General features: G+C 64.6%; 4 protein-coding genes across 4 annotated transcripts; 2 read left to right on the plus strand and 2 right to left on the minus strand.

Moving 5' to 3' along the window:
- Positions 1–380: 380 nt before the first annotated feature.
- CHLRE_09g390152v5 (uncharacterized protein) lies at positions 381–3,346 on the minus strand. Its single transcript, XM_043065534.1, has 2 exons — positions 3,288–3,346; positions 381–3,193 (listed from the first exon to the last, which is right to left on the minus strand). The coding sequence occupies exons 1-2, from the start codon at positions 3,309–3,311 to the stop codon at positions 2,648–2,650; spliced, it is 570 nt and encodes a 189-aa protein (XP_042921012.1). The 5' UTR covers positions 3,312–3,346; the 3' UTR covers positions 381–2,647.
- A 100-nt stretch (positions 3,347–3,446) lies between these two features.
- Positions 3,447–5,338, plus strand: CHLRE_09g390100v5 (uncharacterized protein). Its single transcript, XM_001694511.3, has 4 exons — positions 3,447–3,702; positions 3,916–4,019; positions 4,267–4,338; positions 4,532–5,338. Exons 1-4 carry the CDS (start codon positions 3,513–3,515, stop codon positions 4,598–4,600), a joined length of 435 nt encoding a protein of 144 aa, XP_001694563.2. The 5' UTR covers positions 3,447–3,512; the 3' UTR covers positions 4,601–5,338.
- A 12-nt stretch (positions 5,339–5,350) lies between these two features.
- On the minus strand, positions 5,351–7,366 carry CHLRE_09g390050v5 (uncharacterized protein). The gene is made up of 4 exons (XM_043065530.1): positions 7,091–7,366; positions 6,787–6,863; positions 6,494–6,580; positions 5,351–6,208 (listed from the first exon to the last, which is right to left on the minus strand). Exons 1-4 carry the CDS (start codon positions 7,320–7,322, stop codon positions 6,107–6,109), a joined length of 498 nt encoding a protein of 165 aa, XP_042921013.1. The 5' UTR covers positions 7,323–7,366; the 3' UTR covers positions 5,351–6,106.
- Positions 7,367–7,496: 130 nt separating this feature from the next.
- On the plus strand, positions 7,497–19,278 carry CHLRE_09g390000v5 (uncharacterized protein). The gene is made up of 28 exons (XM_043065529.1): positions 7,497–7,791; positions 7,914–8,021; positions 8,478–8,571; positions 8,837–8,991; positions 9,175–10,044; positions 10,224–10,284; positions 10,442–10,599; positions 10,823–10,987; positions 11,202–11,309; positions 11,521–11,615; positions 11,880–11,964; positions 12,140–12,232; positions 12,459–12,581; positions 12,866–13,045; positions 13,335–13,571; positions 13,700–13,825; positions 14,077–14,161; positions 14,435–14,567; positions 14,851–14,977; positions 15,129–15,185; positions 15,408–15,530; positions 15,870–16,024; positions 16,432–16,774; positions 17,056–17,250; positions 17,535–17,625; positions 17,791–17,992; positions 18,178–18,318; positions 18,545–19,278. The coding sequence occupies exons 1-28, from the start codon at positions 7,633–7,635 to the stop codon at positions 19,035–19,037; spliced, it is 4,962 nt and encodes a 1,653-aa protein (XP_042921014.1). The 5' UTR covers positions 7,497–7,632; the 3' UTR covers positions 19,038–19,278.
- The last annotated feature ends 2 nt before the right edge of the window (positions 19,279–19,280 follow it).

The raw sequence follows: 19,280 nt of genomic DNA on the forward strand, positions 1-19,280 counted from the left end.
ACCGACAGGCGACAGCACTGACGGAGCTCATGCTTGTGCTCATGGCTGTGCTCCAGGAAGCCTATCTATGGTGCCGCTGTGGCGGATGGCTGGCAGCACGCATGCGGACATGTGGGGCCAGCGGAGGTGTGGGCCCAGGGTTGTGCGGGCTCTGTCGCGCAGTGCTGTATGCAGGCGCTGGCTGGTGTGTACGGGCACGGGTGCGGTGCGGGAAGGGTTGTTTCGGGCTCGTTCAAGCCAACTGGGCTTACTGCTAGATACGCTGATACGGCACCGGTGGTCCAGGTTATGTCCTGGCCAAGGTCCTGGCTTTGTCCTTGCAGCTCGAGTCCCCTGCTTGGGGCTTTTCCGCTTTTGATCAGCAGCACACTGCACACAGATACCGAAGGTGGGCAGTAAGCCGTGTTGCACACACGTCGATCAAGGGGTGTCCAGATCGCACAGATATTTCACGTCTGGAATGGCTCCGCAGTGCGCAGTTGTCACTTGATGAATCACATATGGCTTACAGCGCCCGTCGGCACCTCAGGTGCCCTCTGCGCTTGCTACACCCAGCGTACATGCAACACGGGCGTCAGCACGTGCTTGTATCCCGCCAATGTTCATCTCCTAGCCAAACACATCAGGCGCCAACCATGCGCATCGCACAAACTAGAAAGACCTCGTGAACTGCGCAAAGGTCGCAGTACGAATAGCAATAGAGAGAGGAAAGGCAAGCGGCCATTTGGGCCGGTACGAAGGGGGTAAGAGACGAAGTAGCACGTGAGCCAACGAAGAGGGCCCTCTTTATTGCTGAACATGCAAACTACCACCAAGCGCACATGTGCGCACGGCTAAGGACTTCTAAACCGGAAGTAAGACGAATAGTAGGGGCCAGTCGCGCGCGCAAACTGCGGGCTGCCGTTGCGAACAGTACCACCTAGGTTTACAGAACAAATCACACAAACCGCCGCCACACACCTACTACTTTTGACGACGACTAAGTTACCCACGTAACAAAGCTGCAATCTGACCTTCAGGATATGTATAGAAAGATGGAAATAGCCCGCCAACCAAAGAAGACAAGTGCCAAGCTGTGCTGGCAGCACTGTGGGCGCGACAGGCCATGGCCAGTCAATGGGCGCAGGCACTATGCGCTCCCAAGTCAGGACCCACAAAGCAAAAGAGGTCCTCAAGAACCCCTGAAAAAGAAATGAGAAGCCGGGACCAACAAACGCAATCGCGACGTCCCAGCGTCTCAGCACCAGTAAAAGCAAATCAGCATTTTCCCTCAAATGTCGTCACTCCGGCAGCTACGCCCCACATCCATGGGGCCTGCTCATCTCTGCGGACATCCAACCTCCTGCTTGTTTGGCTCCTGCTCGGGCCCTTGCCTGTCGTCCCAATCCTGCCCACCTTCCTTCCACACAAGCGGGCAACCGGGCACGTGCAGTCTGCACCGCGCCCCTGCGGCCCCTGCCAGGCCGCACTCGTGGCATAGGGAGCACTCCAACGTGATGTCCACAGCTTTCCGGCCTCCCAAAATGGAGCCTCCATATCGGCCCCGCAAGCGTTGGCGTAGCGGCGTCCCCTGCTGTGCCTCCACTGACACTGACTACTGCCTGTTTTGCCGGCGCTCGCCAAGCCACCGCGCTTCGCCGCTATGCAGCTCTGCATCCTGCCACCCCCAGCTCCTGCGACGGCCGCAATGCCAACACACGCTATGAACTCGCTCACAGTGCAACATGTGCTCCCTCTCACCTGCATGCAGCAAGTCTCCCGACGCCGGACCATTCCGGCTTGTGCTGTCACTGGTTGCATACATGCACATGTGTCTCTTGAGCACCGCTCGCTTTCATGCTCATGCAATCAAGAACCCGCAACTCTGTGCGCCCTATAGCTGTTGGTGCAAAAGAGTAAAGCCAAAGTGACCTCACGCCAAGCGTCCGAGCTCGCCGGGATGATACCGTACAAAACCCCGACTACGCAACACACCATCCATCTTGGTGACAGCCGTGCCGTCACCGGTACTTTAACTGACACCCGCGCGCATGCTGGACGAAAGATGCCAGCGCTCAACGATTGCGCACGCACTTGCCAATTGATGATTGAGATTCTGCGCTAGGCGCACGCTCGTGAAGCAAGCAGAGCAGCATGTGCTGCAAGCACAAGCTCTCGTTCTAACTCGCCACAGCAGTAGTGCGCGACCACGTGAGGCCACACAAAGAAAACAAAGGCTTGAGTATAAAGATGTAACACCGCCGCGCTGGTAAGAAGAAAGAGTTCGTGCAGAATGTCATAAACTGTCTCAACGTCCACCTCTCAAATCATCCGGTGCAGTACGGTAAAACGAGCGAGCGCAGCAGTGTTTTCTTGAGCTTTTCACGACTGCTAAACCCACATGTCACGAGGTGTAAGCCCTCACCCTGTCACACACGTAACTCAATGTGCACACCAGAAGCGTGTAGCTTCCCCGCACGTGTCCATCCTGACTTCCAACCATCAAGCGCTCCCATCTCCTCTGTCATGCAGCAATTCGCCCAGCCACTCCGCCCATGCAACGGAGCCCAAAGCACCGCACACAAGACCCTTTATTCTCAGTGCCGAGACGGCTAACGCCATGTAAAGCTACACATTCCACACAGAGGTGGCAGTGCCAAAAGCAAGCCTAGTTGTTCTGGAACCACGAAAGCCAGTCCTCGGCATTGCCGCTGCCGCCGGCCGCACGCGGCAGGCGGCCGTCGCAACCCGCCAGTGCATCTACGGGCGCCCAAACGCCACGGACGGGGCCTGCATCGGCCTCACCCATCCACGGCACCAGCGGCCCCTGCTGCTGTTGTTGCTGCTGATGTTGTTGCTGTTGTTGCTGCTGATGTTGCTGCTGATGTTGCTGCTGTGCCGGCGACGCGTGCACCGACCAGGCGCCTGCAGGCGGGCAGTACGAGCCTGGGCCCGCGCCGGCGCCCGCGCCCGCAATTCCACTTCCAGCATATGAGTCGCGCAGGGCAGGGTGCGGCTGCGCGCCGGCGCCGCCCGGCCCAACGCCGTCGCCCGAGCCCCAGCCGCCACCGCCGCCAGGGCAGGCCGAGCCCCAATCCAGCGCCTCAAAGGCTGCATCGCTGCCGCCGCCTGAGAAGCGGAACCGGCGCGCCTCCTCCTCCGCGGCAGCGCTGGCGGCGGCGGCGGCTGGCGCCGTAGCGGGATGCGCACCGTGCTGGACCAACGGCGGTGAGCAGGGGCCAGGCGCGTTGGCGGCCGGCGGCGGAGGCGTGTTGTGCTGCCACGGCGACAGGGCGGCAGCAGCCTACAGGGCGCTGGCGGGAGGAGGACATGGCTGAAAAAGGAGGAGGAGGGCAGCAGCAGCTGGGCCATTGGGCCGGGCGCCAAAGCCGCGCTTACGGCACCGCGCAACACGACCCCACCTCATGCTGCAGCTCCCATAACTACCATTGCCCTTGCCCCGGCTCCGGTGCCACCAGGCGGGCCACCGGGTCATTGCCGTGGACTTCTCCCAGGCGGGTCTGGACAAGACCATGGCACTGGTGGCGGCCCGCGGCGGCGGATCCGCCGCCGCCCTCGTCAAGCCCGTGCTGGCCGACATGACGGCCTGGTCTCCCCCGGGGGGGCCGGGCAGTGTGGACGCGGTGGTGCTGTCGTTCTGCCACATGCGGGCGGACGACCGACCCAAGGTCATGGCGGCGGTGGTGGAGTGGCTCAAGCCGGGTGCGAGGGTGGGGTATGGGGATGGGGTTGGGGTAGGGATGCGTGGGAGGTGGGCAGGGCGGGGGTTGTGCGGGTGCGGAGCCTGCTGCCTGCACAGCGCGCCTTCGGAATGCCGGTAGGCGCGCCCCAATGCCCGCCTCGGCCAAGTGGTCATGCTGCATTCACCACTCGCCACCTCCACCCCAATGTGTGCGTGTTCCTCCCGCGTCACAGGCGGCCTGCTCATCCAGGAGGTGTTCCACCCCAACCAGGTGCACAAGGGCTACCGGGAGACGTCGGGCGGGCCGCACGACCCCACCATGATGGTAGAGCTCAAGGTACGTGCGGGCTGTTTCGCCGTGGCGGTGACGGTACGGCACCGGTGCGGCTGGGTGGCTGGCGGCGTTGTGCATCTATCACTAAATAGATGGCAGACCAGCCATGCTTGAGGAAGGGGCGGCAGCCTGGGGAAGGTGTGGTGGGCTGCTGAGCCATGTCGCCAATGTGGGCTGCAGTGTTGTGTGTGTATCGACGCCGCCCTCCCTGGCTCCCCGGCACCTGTGCACGGGTACACGTGTACGACAGGAGCTGCGGGAGCAGCTGGGTGACAAGGGTGGTGAGGAGCTGGAGGGCGAGGAGCTGGAGTACGTGCTGGAGGTGAGGGCGCGTGGGTGCGCAAGTGGCCGCAGGGATGGTGTGGAAGGGGGAAATGTGGACCTGGCTGAGGTCGAACGGATAGTGGTGGGCAGTACTCAGTTTGCGGTCTTACCTCTATAGCTGTCATTTAGGTCATTGTTTGCTGCCGCTGAGCCCTGGTGCACTTTCATGATGTGCCAACCTGTGTGTGCAGGAGGGCAAACTGCACAGCGGCATGGGCTCCGTCACCCGGTACGTCTGGCGCAAAGACGCCGCCTCCTGAGCAATGCCGGGGGTCGCGGCGGTGATGGATGAGGGTCTAGGGGTAAAGCAACAGAATGGGCCAGGCGTGGTAGGATGCTGTAGGGGTTACTGGAGTAGCGAACTGCAATTGTTTTGTGGCTGGCACACCGTTACGCATTAGTTCCGCAACACACGTCAATAACCGTTGCCATCAGGCTGCGTCGGGGTATTCTCGCTTGAAACTGATGGGAGTGAAGCACAATTTCGCGGACAGGAGTCGCAGGATGTTGTGTAGGCGCACGATGTGGCATCTGCACCAGTGAGCATGGCTGGCATTCGATTGTGTACTGGACACTTGTTGACTTGGAGGTGGAGCTGGCGGTGGTCTAGGGCGGAAATGCGGGGCGTGCCTACACTGGCGTGTTGCAGCAACGCCACAGGTGTGTGCTAGCCTCCAGGCCTCTCCAACGTTGTGCTCGCTGGCTTCTTCGGCTTCGCATTGTCTTAGAAGCATGCTCGATGTAGGATGGCGTTGGGTTGGGATTAGCCTTGTCAGGCTCACACAAGCACGATGGGTGCTGGCGCTGCTATGGCTACGGTGGAGCAATAGAAGAGCCGCAGATTTAGCGGTCAGGGCAAGCAGCAGGACAACTGCAAGCGTGGGGCCATTGATTTGGTACTAACGGCTGTCTGGTGCGAGACTTCGAGCACCCAGAACCCCTGCATACAGTGACATCGCCTAATCCCACCTTGGCGCCACTGAACCGGCAACTCTTCACGAGTGGGGGCGGTGGGGCCATTCATAAGTACTTGCTGGCATTGTGGCATGCAGAGCCCCGGCAGGGCCGGCACATGGGGCAGCGGCTCAACCCAGCTGAAATCGCAACGCAGGCAAGCTTGGAAGCAATGAAGCATGCCGCACTCATTCCAGTGCGCAGTCTACACGGACGCCCGGCCGGCCTTTCATACAGGTGAACCCCACTGGGTGGCACACCCCCATGGGCCGGGGCCATGTCGGGCTTACGTCCGGCGTCCCGCGTGTAGCTGTGCGGGAATTCTCGGACATGTGGTGATGTGGCGCCGAACCCAAGTGATTTGGACAATATCCTTTTACTGACATTGTGAGCAGGCCCTTAACACCACGCAGATTCAACGTCCAATCCACTGCTCACGCACCGCACACCCCACACAGTGCCGGCAGCGTTGCAGTTCGCATTGCTCACACAATGGATGAGGCCTGGACCACATTGCAAGGCCCCCCAGGTCCCCAACTTCGTCATGGCCGGGAGCTTTCCATGCATCCTGGCATGCGTCACGCCAGGCCCACACTGCTGCCGCGTAGTTAATTCGATAGTCTGATACCCACGCATTTCATCCGAATGCAGACACCCAACAACCCGACAGCCACGGAGGTGCAGAACCAACCAGGCCACAGCGATCCCCCAGCTCCCATACCGGTAACCTTAAAGCAGCCCATGCCGCCACACCACCTGCACACCAACCTTTCGAGGCCTCATGTTCCCCCCATGTGCTCTCAGTCCGTCCCCTACGCCAGCAGCTGCTTGACGGCCGCTATGGCGCCCGCGACGTCCGCCGCCACGTGCACCAGCCCCGCGTCCAGGCTGGTGAAGAACTTCTCCGCCTCGGGCTGCGGGCGCAGGCGTGCATGTGTGTGCGGCGCGGGCAAGAGCATGGGCAGGCGTGTGCTGCAGTGCCGCCGTGTGGCAGGCAAGGTGGCCCCACGGCCCTGTGCGTATGTACATCCATGGAGCTGACATTTTGTTACCGCACCCACCACCACCACAGCGCCCGGGGCTGGGTGTCTCCTGCTGCACGCGCCCCCACCGCACGCACACACATACACGCACACGCGCACTCACACACCAGGGCGCGCTTGTCGTTTCCCTTCAACACCACATATGCGCACACCTACCTGGGTGCCCAGCAGCACCACGGGCTTCTTGGCCTTGAGCGCCAGCGCCACCTCCGCCGCCGTGCCCGGTCCCATGCCCACAGCCACCTAGTGGTGGTGGTGGTGGTGGTGGTGGTGGTGGTGGTGGTGGTGTGGTTCAGGCCAAGGCAGAGGATGCAAAATTAGGAGCAGTGCTGTGCGGAGCGGTCTGTCGGGCCAGAGGTGGCAGCAAGGCTGCGAGGCGGGCACCTTGGAACACACAGTTCCGCGTGCGGCCATAGCTGCACCCTCTTCCTTGCCCTGGTCGCACCCACCAGGACATTGGAGCTCAGCGCGTTAATGTTGTCGCGTGCGGAGCCCAAGCCCGTCACGATGGGGATATCCACAGCGTCTGCGTAGCATGGCAGCCGCGGGCGGGGGGTGACCTCGCACCCCAACTGGTCTTCCGGGCGACCCGCTCGGAAGCAGCACGTGCACACGGCCGTTGCTGGGTGCACTTTCCGAGAGTGTATTACTAAGGGCCGGGTTTCATATGCTACACGCGGCCAGCGCCTGCCCCAGTCTTCTCTGCCAAAGCTCAGCCAAGGTCCCCGAGAACGGTTAACCAGGGGCCCTCACCGCTGATCTCTGACGTGTCCGGGCCAGGAAGGACACCGATCGTGGTGCCTCCTGCCTCTTTGGCGCCCTTCATAGCCTCGTGCATGACCCCAAGGCTACGACCCCCAGTCAGCAAGATCCAGCCATGCGTTGCAATCTGCTTGCCCAGCTCGTTGGCCATCACCAGCTGGTTCTCTGCTGTGTCCGCCTTGCCAGGTCCCATGACACCAATAATGGGCTTGCGTCCCGACATGGTGCTGCTGTGTGGAGAAACAAGAAAACCTGACGCAAAATATCTACAGGCGGGGATAAAGGGCCTGAAAGACGGGGCGCCGAAACTGCATGCTGCATCGTGGGCCCAATCTCGTAACTTTTTGAGAAACCCGCTTGCCAAGAAGTTGTTCCTTGACCGTTTTTATTGGACGGACTAAGCCAAGCATGATCGCGTTGCAACACCGCGCCGCTCGCAGCTGTATTTGACTGTCACTCCTTTGCTTCTTTCCTGGCTGTATTGCATGGTTGTGGCTCCTTTAATATACTAAACGCAACTGAGCGCCGCTGAAATGGCGTCAGAAGAAAGCCAGGGTGCAAATGGCGCCAACCTGCCGCTCAATAGTGTTATTGAAGTGTCGGGGGATGACGAGGAGGGCTTCAAGGGCAGCTGGAGCAGGGCCGCGCTGGTTGCTGATGGACTGTTTACCGTGAAAGTTCAGTTCACTGAGGTGCGTGGGCGAATGATGGTTGGTCCTGCCCTTGTTCCTGCTTGTCGCGCAACGCCTACGATGCAAGCAGCACCGGCACGGTCTAGGTCGCATACCTGACGAAGCATGTGCCCGCTGCACAGTTCGTCGACGACAAGGGCTTGGCGCTGGTAGAAGTGGTGGCGCGCGCCCGCATTCGCCCCGCCCCGCCCCCGGAGCTGTCCCGGTTCGCGTCGATGAAGGACGTGCAGGTACAAGTTGGGGCCTCAGGTCTTCATCGAGCTCTGATTTGTTAGACTCAACTAGGGGCGGGGGCAGGGGGAAGCGGTAAGGCGTTTGCAGCCGGGCTGGGGACAGGGCAGGGCCAAGGCGGCGTTGACTGGTGCTACTGCCGCCAAGCCGCACGCAGCAGGGGCCCCGCCGACGCACCGGTGAAGAAACCACGCTGTCAGGTTCCATGCAATACAATATAGGTAGCATAGGGCGGCAAAGCCTGCCTGCCAAGAGCAGTCGTCCCTTCTGGGGACCTCTTCTTGGTGAAGCTCTCGGGCCGACCCACATGGCGGAGGCAACCGGCGTCCAAACCAATACCCACACCCATCGCCCCTTAGCCTGACCTCCACACCCGTCATCTTCTCACTTGTATCACCCTCACCATCCGTACCTGCCTTTGCCCTTCCTGCCCCATCCTCCTTTTCACGTCACAGCTGGGCCACACCGTGGAGGTGCGGCGCGACGACGTGTGGTGGAAGGGCGCGGTCGTGTACATCGCGACAGCGGGCGTGCACGTCAACATGTACGGTAAGTGGCGCAGCGGCCGCGGCAGGGCAGGGCAGGGCAGGGCAGCGCAGGGCAGGGCAGGGCAGGGCAGAACAAAACAGGGCAGGGCGGAGAGGGGAGGGGAGGGCAGGGCACGGCGGAGAGGGGAGGGGCGGAGTGGAGCAGGGTACGTGAGCTACTCCGAGGCTTGGGTCCTGCGATGCACGCTGTGCCAATTCACCGGTGGCAGATCAGGGTGAGACTGATCTGGGTTGCACACCTGATTGCTCATGTCGCCGTGCCACAGAGTCCGACGGCTCCGTCACATTTGAGCGCGACCCCCGCAACCTGCGCCCGTGGGTGGAGTTGCGGGAGGACGGGTGCTGGCACCGGGCGGTGCCGGCCAAGACGGTGCTGCGGAAGATCGGGCTCACGGTGGAGGAGGCGGAGGAGGCCATTCAGGTGGGTGGTGGGTACTGTGTAGGCAAGAGTTCAGGCGCATCAGGACTCAAGTGCAATCTTTTCAGGCTGTCACGTGTGCGTCTGGGCTAGGCAACCTGCAAGAACCCACGTGCCGGACCCGGCAGCTTGCCCAGCGCAGCACGCACCGGTATGCCTAACATTGCAACTGCAACCTGACCACAGGCTTTGTCTGCCGTTACGCCGGTACGCAACGGCCCGCCGTTGATGCGCACCGGCTCCGCGGCCGTGCTCACAGCGGCGGCGCCCGCCGGGCTCCTGCTGCTGGGAGCCGGCGGCGCCGCGGCCGCCTCTGCCGCAGCTGCTGCGGCCCTGAAGGCGAGCCAGACCGGCAAGGCACGTAACGCCAACAGCCCCTGGGCCAAGCGCGCCGCGCGAGCGGCCGGGGCCGCTGGCACCACCAGCGAGGCTGCAGGAACCACCGCCGGCGGCGCTGCCGGCACCGCCACGGGCGGTGCGGTCCGACTGGGTGGCTTGGGTGGGCGCCTAGGCGGCATGGGCGGCCTGACTGGCGTGAAGCGGCTCAGAACGGAGGATGCGTCACCAGGGCAGGCGCCACTGCCGATGCGGTCGATTGCGCCGGCTGTGAACGACACAGCTGCCCCGACCGCTGATGAGGCAGACGCAAAGGCAGAGCTGCAGGTGGAGGTGGAGGTGGAGCCGGAGGGACAGGCTGTGGAGGTGGAGGCGGAGGCAAAGGCGGAGCCGCACCAGCAGCATTCGCAGGAGCAGATGCAGAAGCAGCAGGAGGAGCGGCCGGGGCAGGAGGCGCTCCCGCTTGGCGAGGCGCCGGCGCAGGGCACGTCAGAGGGAGCGGACGCCACATCCGACCGCCCACCGCAGCAGGAGGGGCAGGATGTGGGGCAGGAGCCCGCCGCGGCAGCGGAGGCCAACGGAGGCGTGCCGGAGGGGCAGGATGCAGGCGGCAGCACCGGCAACGGCGCAGCGGAGCAGGTGCTAGGTATCGGGGCATCCCGGCCACGCCGCGAGGGGAAGGCGCGTGTCGTTTACGTGGACGGCGTACCCGTTCTCAAGGTGCGGGGGCGTCTGGCCGGTTGATGGAATTGGTGGGAAACCTGCGGGGCCATCAGGGCTACTGCTTAGGATGACCCGCTGCCCTGTACTACGAATGGCTCGCGCCTGTTGGCGGACTGACTGACTGCCGGACTGGCTGGCCCTGGGCCGTGCCTCCACGTTTGTTTCCGTGCCCGTAGGAGAACATGTACGGCATCAACGACCTGAGCATGGAGGACTGGAAGAACAAATTTAAGCAGGGTGAGCCGTGCGTGCAGGCGTGGCCTGGTGTCGCAGCGCGGGTGAGGCCGCATCTAAACAACCATATTGCGCCCATCACCTAGAATGCACGGTACCCACAGGCCGCTGCGGCTGAGGCTGGACGTGAAGTTTCGCCCGCGCCGCCGCAACCCCACAGGCCAGGCCGACCTGAGTAACGTGGCGCTCCAGCCGCCGCCGCCCCCCGCCGCCTCGCGCCCCGCCAAGCCCAAGCCCGTCGCGGCCGGGCCGCGCGTGCACCCGCCCGAGTACCTGGCGCGGCAGGAGCACAACAACGCCATCCGCCGCGACATGCAGGTGCGCCGCACGCAGGCCTGCAGGGCGTGTAGCGTAGTAGGGGCGCGAGGAGGCAGCGATTTGCACATGCACGTAGACTCTTGTACTATCTGGCAAGGTCGGCAATGATCGGCTCCAACCCAAACCCCCCGCCCCCTGCGGACACGACACCTGCAACCCCTCACCGCGCGGAACCCATCCTTTTCACCCCGTGTCAACCCATACAATCCCGCACCTCCCACAGGCCTGTGCGCTATCCCGCGCCCGCTACCTGGACACGCACCTGGACGCGCTCCGGCCCTTCATCACGCCCGCCGTGGCGGCGCGCATCCAGGCCGACGCGGCGTCAGGCGGCGAGCTGCCGCCGCCGCCGCCGCCCGTGACGCAGCAGCCGGAGGAGATCCTGGCGGTGAGCTGGGGGTTGGGAGGGTGGCAGCAGTGGGGCAAGACAGGGCGTGGGGCGGCGCATCAGCCAAGCGGTGCCAGGTGCGTGCTTCCCAGGGCGGTCGGTGCAGCGCTAGGTGCCAGCGACCGCTGGGATCCCTGGCTATGATCCCTTCTTGCTCGCACCAGCACCTTGCTCCCCCCCCCCCGCTCCACCACGCCTCTTCCTCTGCTGGCAGTCGCTGCGCGAGTACCAGCTGGAGGGCCTGGCCTGGATGGTGGAGCAGTTCGAGCGCGGCGTCAACGCCATCCTGGCCGACGAGATGGGGCTGGGCAAGACGCTGCAGGTCAGCGGCGGCGGGTGCCGGGGGTGGCGGGAGGGGTAACTTACTCCGGAGGGCTTCAGGCACCAGGCGCTCCAGGCTGGGCAAGGGACGCGGGCCCAGGGTGTTGCGGTGAGCTGCCAACTTCGTTGCCCCTCTGCTGAGCCGCGTGCCTCGTAACAATGTCCTGTGTGCCCCGCCGTACATTCGCTCGGTGTGTATGCCCGCCGGCCAGACCATCACCTTCCTGGCGCACCTCAAGTACGTGCGGCGGGTGGAGGGGCCGCACCTGGTGGTGGTGCCGCTGTCCGTCATGTCCAGCTGGATGAGGTGGGGTCGACTGGGGTCGGGCTGGGGTCGGGGCTGGGGTCGGGGCTGGGGTCGGGGCTGGGAGGATGGGGGAGAGGGAGGTGGCAGGTGGGAATGAAGGCAGAGGTGCCGGGGCGGCGAGAGGAGCTGGTGACGCGCAAGCTAGCCTAGAAAGCATGGCTTCGTGTGGCGTGGCGTGTACGCGATGCGTTCCATCTCGGTGTCGGCTGTGGAGGCTTGCACCATGCCTCACTTATCCTGCCTGGACCCCCCCCCCTCCCCCAGCGAGTTCAAGCGCTGGTGCCCCACGCTGCGGGTGGTCCGGCTGCACAGCGTGGACGCCGAGGAGCGCAAGCGCCTGGTCAAGCAGGTGGGGACTGTGGGCGCGGTCCGCGAGCGGCCGGTTTGGGTCCGACTTGTTAGCCTGTACCCGCCCTTCTTGGAATGCCCGTGCGCTTTGTCTGCGCGCTTTCAATGGTTTCGTGTGCCATCGCCATGCTACCGGTAGTCATGCCTGAAACCTTCATCACCTGCACACGCCTCAGGTTCTGGGCACGCCCAGCTCCTTCGACGTTGCCGTTACCACCTACGACATGATCAACAGCCAGCACTTCGGCAACAGCCTCAAACACCACCTGGTGAGGCGCTGTGCGGACCGGCGGAGTGGGAGTGGGGATGGCGTTTAAAAGCCTCACCGTCTCATCCTGAAGCTTTGGCAAATGCTGGAGGTGGACCTACGGGGATGGCTTCGGATCTGTTTGCGCTGCCCAGTACACACCTTCTCAAGTACCATGCCGGCCTTGCCTTCCTCCTCCTGCTCATGCCCGGAACCCTCCTACTCCGCCTCCTGCTGGTGGCGTGCAGGTGTGGCGCTACCTGGTCCTGGACGAGGGCCACAAGGTGAAGAACGAGGAGACACGCATCAGCGACGGCATGAGGCACATCGCGAGGCAGCAGGTGCTCATGCTCACGGGCACGCCGGTGCAGGTGAGAGCGAGGGAGGAGAGTGGCGTCGGGTGGGCGGTGCTGAGGCTGTAGCTGGGCAAGGCTAGGCGGGGAAGGCGTGGCCTGCCCCTGGGCCTGTGCGTTTGCGGGCCCTTCTGGCCCAGTCCATGGCTGTCATCCCACACGTTGCCCCCTCCACCACGCCTGGCGTTTTCCACTCCTCTTCTTACCCTCGTTGCTCCTCTCCTTGTCCTTTTACCTCTCCTCCACACACACACACACACACACACACACACACACACACACACACACACGCACACACACAGAACAACCTGCACGAGCTGTACGCGCTGCTGTCCTTCATGTACCCGGACGTGTTCACCGACCCCTCCCGCTTCGACGCCGCCTTCAACCTGGGCGCCGGCCGGGTGGACGCCGCGGCGCTGGGCGCGGCGCACTACCTGCTGCGGCCCTTCATGCTGCGCCGCCTCAAGGAGGAGGTGGAGGTGGGTGGCGAAGCCAGGAAGTGGAGGAGCCAGGTTGTATCGAAGGAGGCATTGGCAAGGACTGCCCTGCCCGAGCTCAGAGTACAGGGCCGCGTTGGTGGGAATTGCCGCAATGCCGTCCCGTCTTGTTGCCCACGTGTGTTCTGCTCCATGGCAAGGCATCACAATGCGGGCCACCTAACGCGATGCCGGGTGCGTGCGCACACGTCGCCGTTGCGCTTAACACAACGCGACCGCCCCGCCCTGCGCCGCCTACGCCCCACTGCCTCACCCCCCCCCCCTGCCACAGATTGCGCTGCCGCCCAAGGTGGAGACGCGCATCCACTGCCCTCTGGCGGCCATGCAGACGTTCTGGTACCGCCGCCTGCTGCTGCGCGACAGCCGCCTGCTGGCGGGCATGGAGGCGGAGGAGGAGGAGAAGGAGCGCCGCAAGCAGGAGGCGACGGCAGCTGGCGGGGAGGAGGCGGAGGCGGGGGCAGCCGGGTACGGGCATGGGCACACGCACCACCAGCGCCATAGCCACGAGGTACGGCTTACAAAGTTACGGCGCTGTGACTTTGGTGGCGATGTTCGTGTGTGCTCGCTTCCATCTCTTTAAGCCCACGGCGGACACCCGGCTTGCTGCTGACCCGCCCCCGTTGTGCGCGCCGCCAGGTTGTGGCCAAGCCGGCGGACGGCGAGGAGGGTGCGGGCGGCAGCGGCGCGGCCGACGGCTCCGGCTCCAGCGCGGCGTCCAGCTCGTGGAAGAAGGCCATGAACCTGCTCATGCAGCTGCGCAAGGTGGGAGCAGACTCCAGGGAATGGATGTGACGGCAACGCGTAGGGTGGTGCGGGGGGTGGCTAGGAGCTGACGGGGTTGCAGCGCGGCTGCGGCTGTCGTGGCCGGCGCACGGCCCCAATGGTTTAGACACACGCACAACCACACACATACACACGCACGCGCACGCACCTGGCTTTCCCTGTCCCCACCCGCCCGCCCGTCCCTCTTCTTGAACCCTCACCGCCTCACCCCCACGGCCCCGCGCCTGCAGGTGTGCAACCACCCCTTCATGTTCAAGGACGCGGAGCCGCAGTTCGACGGCGTCAGCGCACCCGAGGAGCTCATCACAGGCTCGGGTGCGTACATATAGGATTGTGTGTGTGTGTGTGTGTGTGTGCGTGTATGTGTGTGTGCATGTGTGTGTACGTGTGCGGCAGCGTCGGCACCACATCCGTAGCTTGGGGACTGGGGTTCCTGCCTTGCTCCGACTCAAGCCGCTACCTCCTGTGCACCGTTTTCGCAGCCCCACACGTAAACAGACACGCCAGGGCAAGCACAACTAAGCCCACACACCCGCCCACCCGCTCCGCTCCGCTCCGGCGCCCCCCCCCTCCCCCCGCCGTCCGCAGGCAAGATGCTGGTGCTGGACCGGCTGCTGTCCAAGCTCAAGGCGCGCGGGCACCGGGTGGTGCTGTTCAGCCAGTTCAACATCATGCTGGACATCATTGAGGACTACCTGGTGGCCCGCGGGCACAAGTACAGGTAAAGGGGGGGGCGGGCGGGGGGCGCGGGCACAAGTACATTGGGTGATGTTGTGCACGGGAGCAGTGGAGGTGCTACCGGCGGTAGCGGGCGTTGTTTTTAACGCGCCACCGGGGGAGTTGGGGGGGTGGTGCACCGCTCCTGAACAAGGGGCAGTCCGTGCTCCATGCCGGCCTACACGGACGCCTCTCCCTCTCTAGCTGGCGCAACTGCGGAATGACTCACCTCCGCCACCCCACCCTTGCGCTGACCCTGGCGCTCACTCCCTCGCCTGCACCCACAGGCGGCTGGACGGCTCCACCAACCGCATCAAGCGCATGATCGACATCGAGCAGTTCAACAAACCCAACTCCGACATCTTCATCTACATCCTGTGCACGCGCGCCGGCGGCCTGGGCGTGAACCTGCAGGTGGGGGCGGGGGGGGGGGCTGCGGGGGCTGCTGCTGCTGGAGGTGCGCCTTGCTGCGGGCAGGGGTTCGGGCGTGTGAGGGGCATGTTGCTGACCGCCGGGAGGCACCGCTGGGCCAGGTAACCCAGCCCACTGCGACACGCACACGCAGACCGCCGACACGTGTGTGCTGTTCGACAGCGACTGGAACCCGCAGTGGGACCTGCAGGTGCGGTCTGGGGCGGGGCTGGGGCGGGGCGGGGCGGGCTGGGGGCGGGGCTGGACACGTGCGCGTCTGGTCCGCAGTCATCGGGCCCGCGGGTGTCAGCAACTGTATTGAAGCGCACGGCGGAAGCCGATCGCATGCATGCGTGCTGCCCAGTGCTTGCAACCCGTGCATACGCCTGCGGTTCTGAATGCTGCCCACGTGTATACCGGGTCATCCACACAGGCCATGGCGCGTGTGCACCGCATCGGCCAGACCCGGCCGGTGCACGTGTACCGGCTGGTGAGCGAGGGCACCGTGGAGGACCGCATCCAGGCCCGGGCTGAGGGCAAACTGTACCTGGACCAGGTGGGTGGCGGGGGCGGAGGCGGGAGGTGCTGGTGGAGGGGGGGGGCGGTCGGTAGCCGTTCACGTAGAGAACGGAGTGATGAGTTCACACGTATGAAGTGCCGGGGGTTTTGTTTTCACCACTCGCATGGAGACACATGACATGGGGGGAGCTGGTGCTGGGCTGGTCGGATATCTGGTGGGGGGCTTGGTGGTGGGGATTGGCGGGCAGCTGGTGGGGTGTGATACCGGGGTACAGGCACGCAGACGTCAGACATCAGGTGTCAGGCTGGCTGCCAGGCCCACATGCGCCCGTCTTCGACTTTCTTTCCCATTTGCCTTTTCCTCGCAACCCCCCAGATGGTGAACCGCGGCTCCACCGCTGCGGCCCAGCAGCTGGAGGGGCTGCACACCTCCGAGGTGCTGTCCATGCTGCGCTTCGGCGCCGACCGCATCTTCCGCAACGAGGCGGGCGCGCTGCCCAGCGAGGAGCAGCTGGACGCAATCATGGACAGGTGCGCGAGCATTGTGTTTGTGGGGATGTGGGTGGGTGGGGTGGGGTAGGGGTAGCCGTTCATGTGGAGAGCGGAGTGAGTAAATGGGGGTGAATACCGTAGCGCGGAGGGCAGTCGGTGGGGGCTCCAGAGGTAATGCGTGATGAGAGTGTGTTACATGCCTCTAGCCATGCCTCTAGTCATGCGTATGTACCGGTGTTGAAGTTTGGAGTGGCGCGAGGTTGGGTGTGTGCGTTGCGACCTACATCCGCAGTATAGCGGACCGCTGTGGTCCTTAGGTGCGGGGCTGCGGGCCGCCATTGGGCAACCGAGCACACTGCCAAGACTCGGCCGGCCGTGATGCTGATGCTCATGCGAGTGTATTGATGCCGGTGATGCCGCTGATGTGGTTGCGCCATGCGCCGCAGGTCCAAGATGATGGCCGAGGCGGCGGCGGCGCGGGAGGCCAAGGCCCAGGCCGCCGCCAACGGCGGCGCCGGCCCCGGCGGCCACCAGCCCGCGGCCGCGCACGCTGACGCCGTCGGCGACGTCAAGATGGCGGAGCCGGAGCAGCCGCCGGCACAGATGGAGGCGAAGGCGGATGCCCAGGCGGAGGTGGAGGCCGTTGCGCAGCGCAAAGCGTCGGGGGCGCTTCCCAGCGGCAGCGGGGCCGGCGAGGGTGCGGAGGCGGCAGCGGCCCTGGTGGACGTGAAGCAGAACGCACTCGAGTTCAAGGCCGACCTGCCGCCGGCTGACACATTCATGTTTATGGTGGGTGGAGAGCTACTGACGCTGTGTAAGCAAGAGCACATTGCAAAGTGCTGAGACTGTTTCAGGGCATCGTCCTTTCCTGGACAATCTGGAGGGGTGACCAGCTGAGCTGCAATGCCATGTCACGCAATGCCTCAATGTGCTGCCGCGTCCTGCATTCAGCTCGCTTTGCCGCTCTTCCACGACCACCGCCGCCACCAGCACTCCCAGTCCCGCCCCTTCCGCAATCGCCTGAATAGTCATGCCTGGGATGCCTGCCCCCGCTCCCTCTACCGCCACAGGGCCAGGACTTCAAGGCACTGCGCGCGGAGGCGGAGTCGGCCTCGCTCAAGGACATCGCCGGCCAGTACTGGGCGCACAAGGCCGCGGCCGGCGGCGGGGAGGGCGGCGGCGGCGGCCCCAAGCGCGCGCGCAAGGAGCGGCTGGTCAAGGTGGACGGCTATGATGTGCTCAAGGAGAACAACTACAGCATGGAGGTCAGGGCGGGGGCGCGGAGCGGAGCGGAGCGGGGGCGGGGTGTGGGCGTGGACGAGGCGTGCGCGCGTGGGCGGGGGTGGGGGCGCGGCATCGCGGCTGGGGCCGGTCGCATGCCCGCTGTGTTGTTGGCTGGATGCGCCTCGCCTGGACGTCTGGTTGACTGTTGCTGCTCGTTTCGGAAGTGGAGGCACAACGGTGTTTGGTTGGGCCTTGACGCTACTGCCGCGTTGCCTCACCCTTACGCGCGTCGTGCACGGAATGCGACCCCTTCGATGGCCTGCAGGAGGGCATGCTCCACTACCCCGGCCAGAAGCGCGGCCAGGCGGCGGCGGACGCATGGCGGCGCAAGGTGCAGCGCGCGGGTGTCGACTTCGGTAAGACCCTTTTGCACTGTCGCTCTTCGTGGCGCTCCCTCTGCCGCGAAAATTTGCCTCCACCATACGCGTTCCTTCTCACGCGCAGCATCTGCCTGTTTTGGCACCCAACTCCAACCTCAAGCTTCTAGCCAGCTTCCATATTTCCACACCTCATGTTGACAGACCACATGGACCAGTGTCTGGTGTGCTGGGACGGCGGCGACCTGTTGTGCTGTGACTACTGCCCCGGCGCCTTCCACCCCGAGTGCCTGGGGCTCACCGCGGCGCACATGAAGGCGCTGGAGCGCAAGCGTTGGAGCTGCCCCCACCACACCTGTCGCAAATGCGACCGCAATACCGGCCGCGCGGGCGGGCTGCTGTTCAGGTGCGCGCGGCGGGAGGCTGTGCGGGCAAACGGTATTGCACGTGGCACGGCCCGCAGGGCTGCTTCCTGGTTGGCAGGGCTGCTGAGTTCTGGCGTGCCGGCGGAAAACCTAGGGTGGTTGCCTTCACCACAGCAGTACAATCTTTCTTTACCTTACCGATGTTCTTTTTTGGTGCCACTGCCAGGTGTGAGATGTGCGAGGGGGCCTACTGTGAGGACTGCCTTCCGGCCAACTACCACATGGTGGGCGAGAATGAGCTGTTCAAGTGCCTGGGCCAGCGCCACCCCAACCAGGCCTGCTTCATCCATTGCGGAGACCGCTGCAAGTAAGCGCTGGGCTGGTGGGGCGCCGCCGGGGCAGCTATCTGCAGCCTCGCCATGTCGCACGCTTGCACGTGCTGTGTGCACCTGTGCACTTGCCGGCCGCCGCAGTTGACAGCGCGAGCCGCATCTGGCCATATGGGTGTTCAGCGGCCACCCACATCCGCCGGTGTACCCGCAGTGCCGCTTCCTGCTCTGACCGTTATGCAACGCCTCACCTCCTGCCCGCAGGGAGCTGTCGGTTGAGCTGGCAGCCATTGTCGCAAAGGCTAAGGAGGACGCACTGGAGCGGGGAGTGCCCGCCGCCTCGGCGGAGGCGGAGGCCGCAGCGGCGGAGGCGGAGGCGGCCGCCCAGGCCAAGGCGGCGGCCAAGGCGGCCAAAGCCAAGGCCAAGGCCAAAGCAGAGGTGATGGCCGTGGAGGAGAGCGAGGACGAGGACAGTGCGGAGGAGGAGGAAGACGACGAGGAGGACGAGGAGAGCGGCGAGGAGGAGGAAGCGGAGGAGCGCGGCGGCAGCAGCAGCGGCCGCGGGCGGGGCAGGGGTCGGGGGCGAGGGCGGGGCAGGGGCCGCGGCCGCGGCCGGGGGGATGCCGGGCGAGACAAGCTCACAAAAGCTGAAAAGGCGCTGGGTGCGCGGGGCCGGGGTCGGGGGCGGCCTCCAGGCCGGGGGCGCGGGTCTGCGGCGACTGCGGCGGCGCCGCCGGCCAAGCGTGCCCGGACGTAGCGGGCAGGCTCGTAGGAGTATTGTAGCAGCGTGTTTCGTGTGTTGGTGGGCGAGCAGGAGTGAGCGCGGGAGTGATGCGGAGTCATGTGGATACCGGATGGATTCAGGCCACCCTTATTTGGGTTGATGGATTCGCACTGCGTGGAGCGGCGCGCACCCTGGCGTGAAAACGCTTCGTCACTCAGGCGTGGCCTCAAACTTGACTTCCACGGGACTCAAGTTTGGATAAGCTCCGACGTGGCT

Source organism: Chlamydomonas reinhardtii, chromosome 9 (assembly GCF_000002595.2).
Source record: "Chlamydomonas reinhardtii strain CC-503 cw92 mt+ chromosome 9, whole genome shotgun sequence".
NCBI lineage: Eukaryota > Viridiplantae > Chlorophyta > Chlorophyceae > Chlamydomonadales > Chlamydomonadaceae > Chlamydomonas > Chlamydomonas reinhardtii.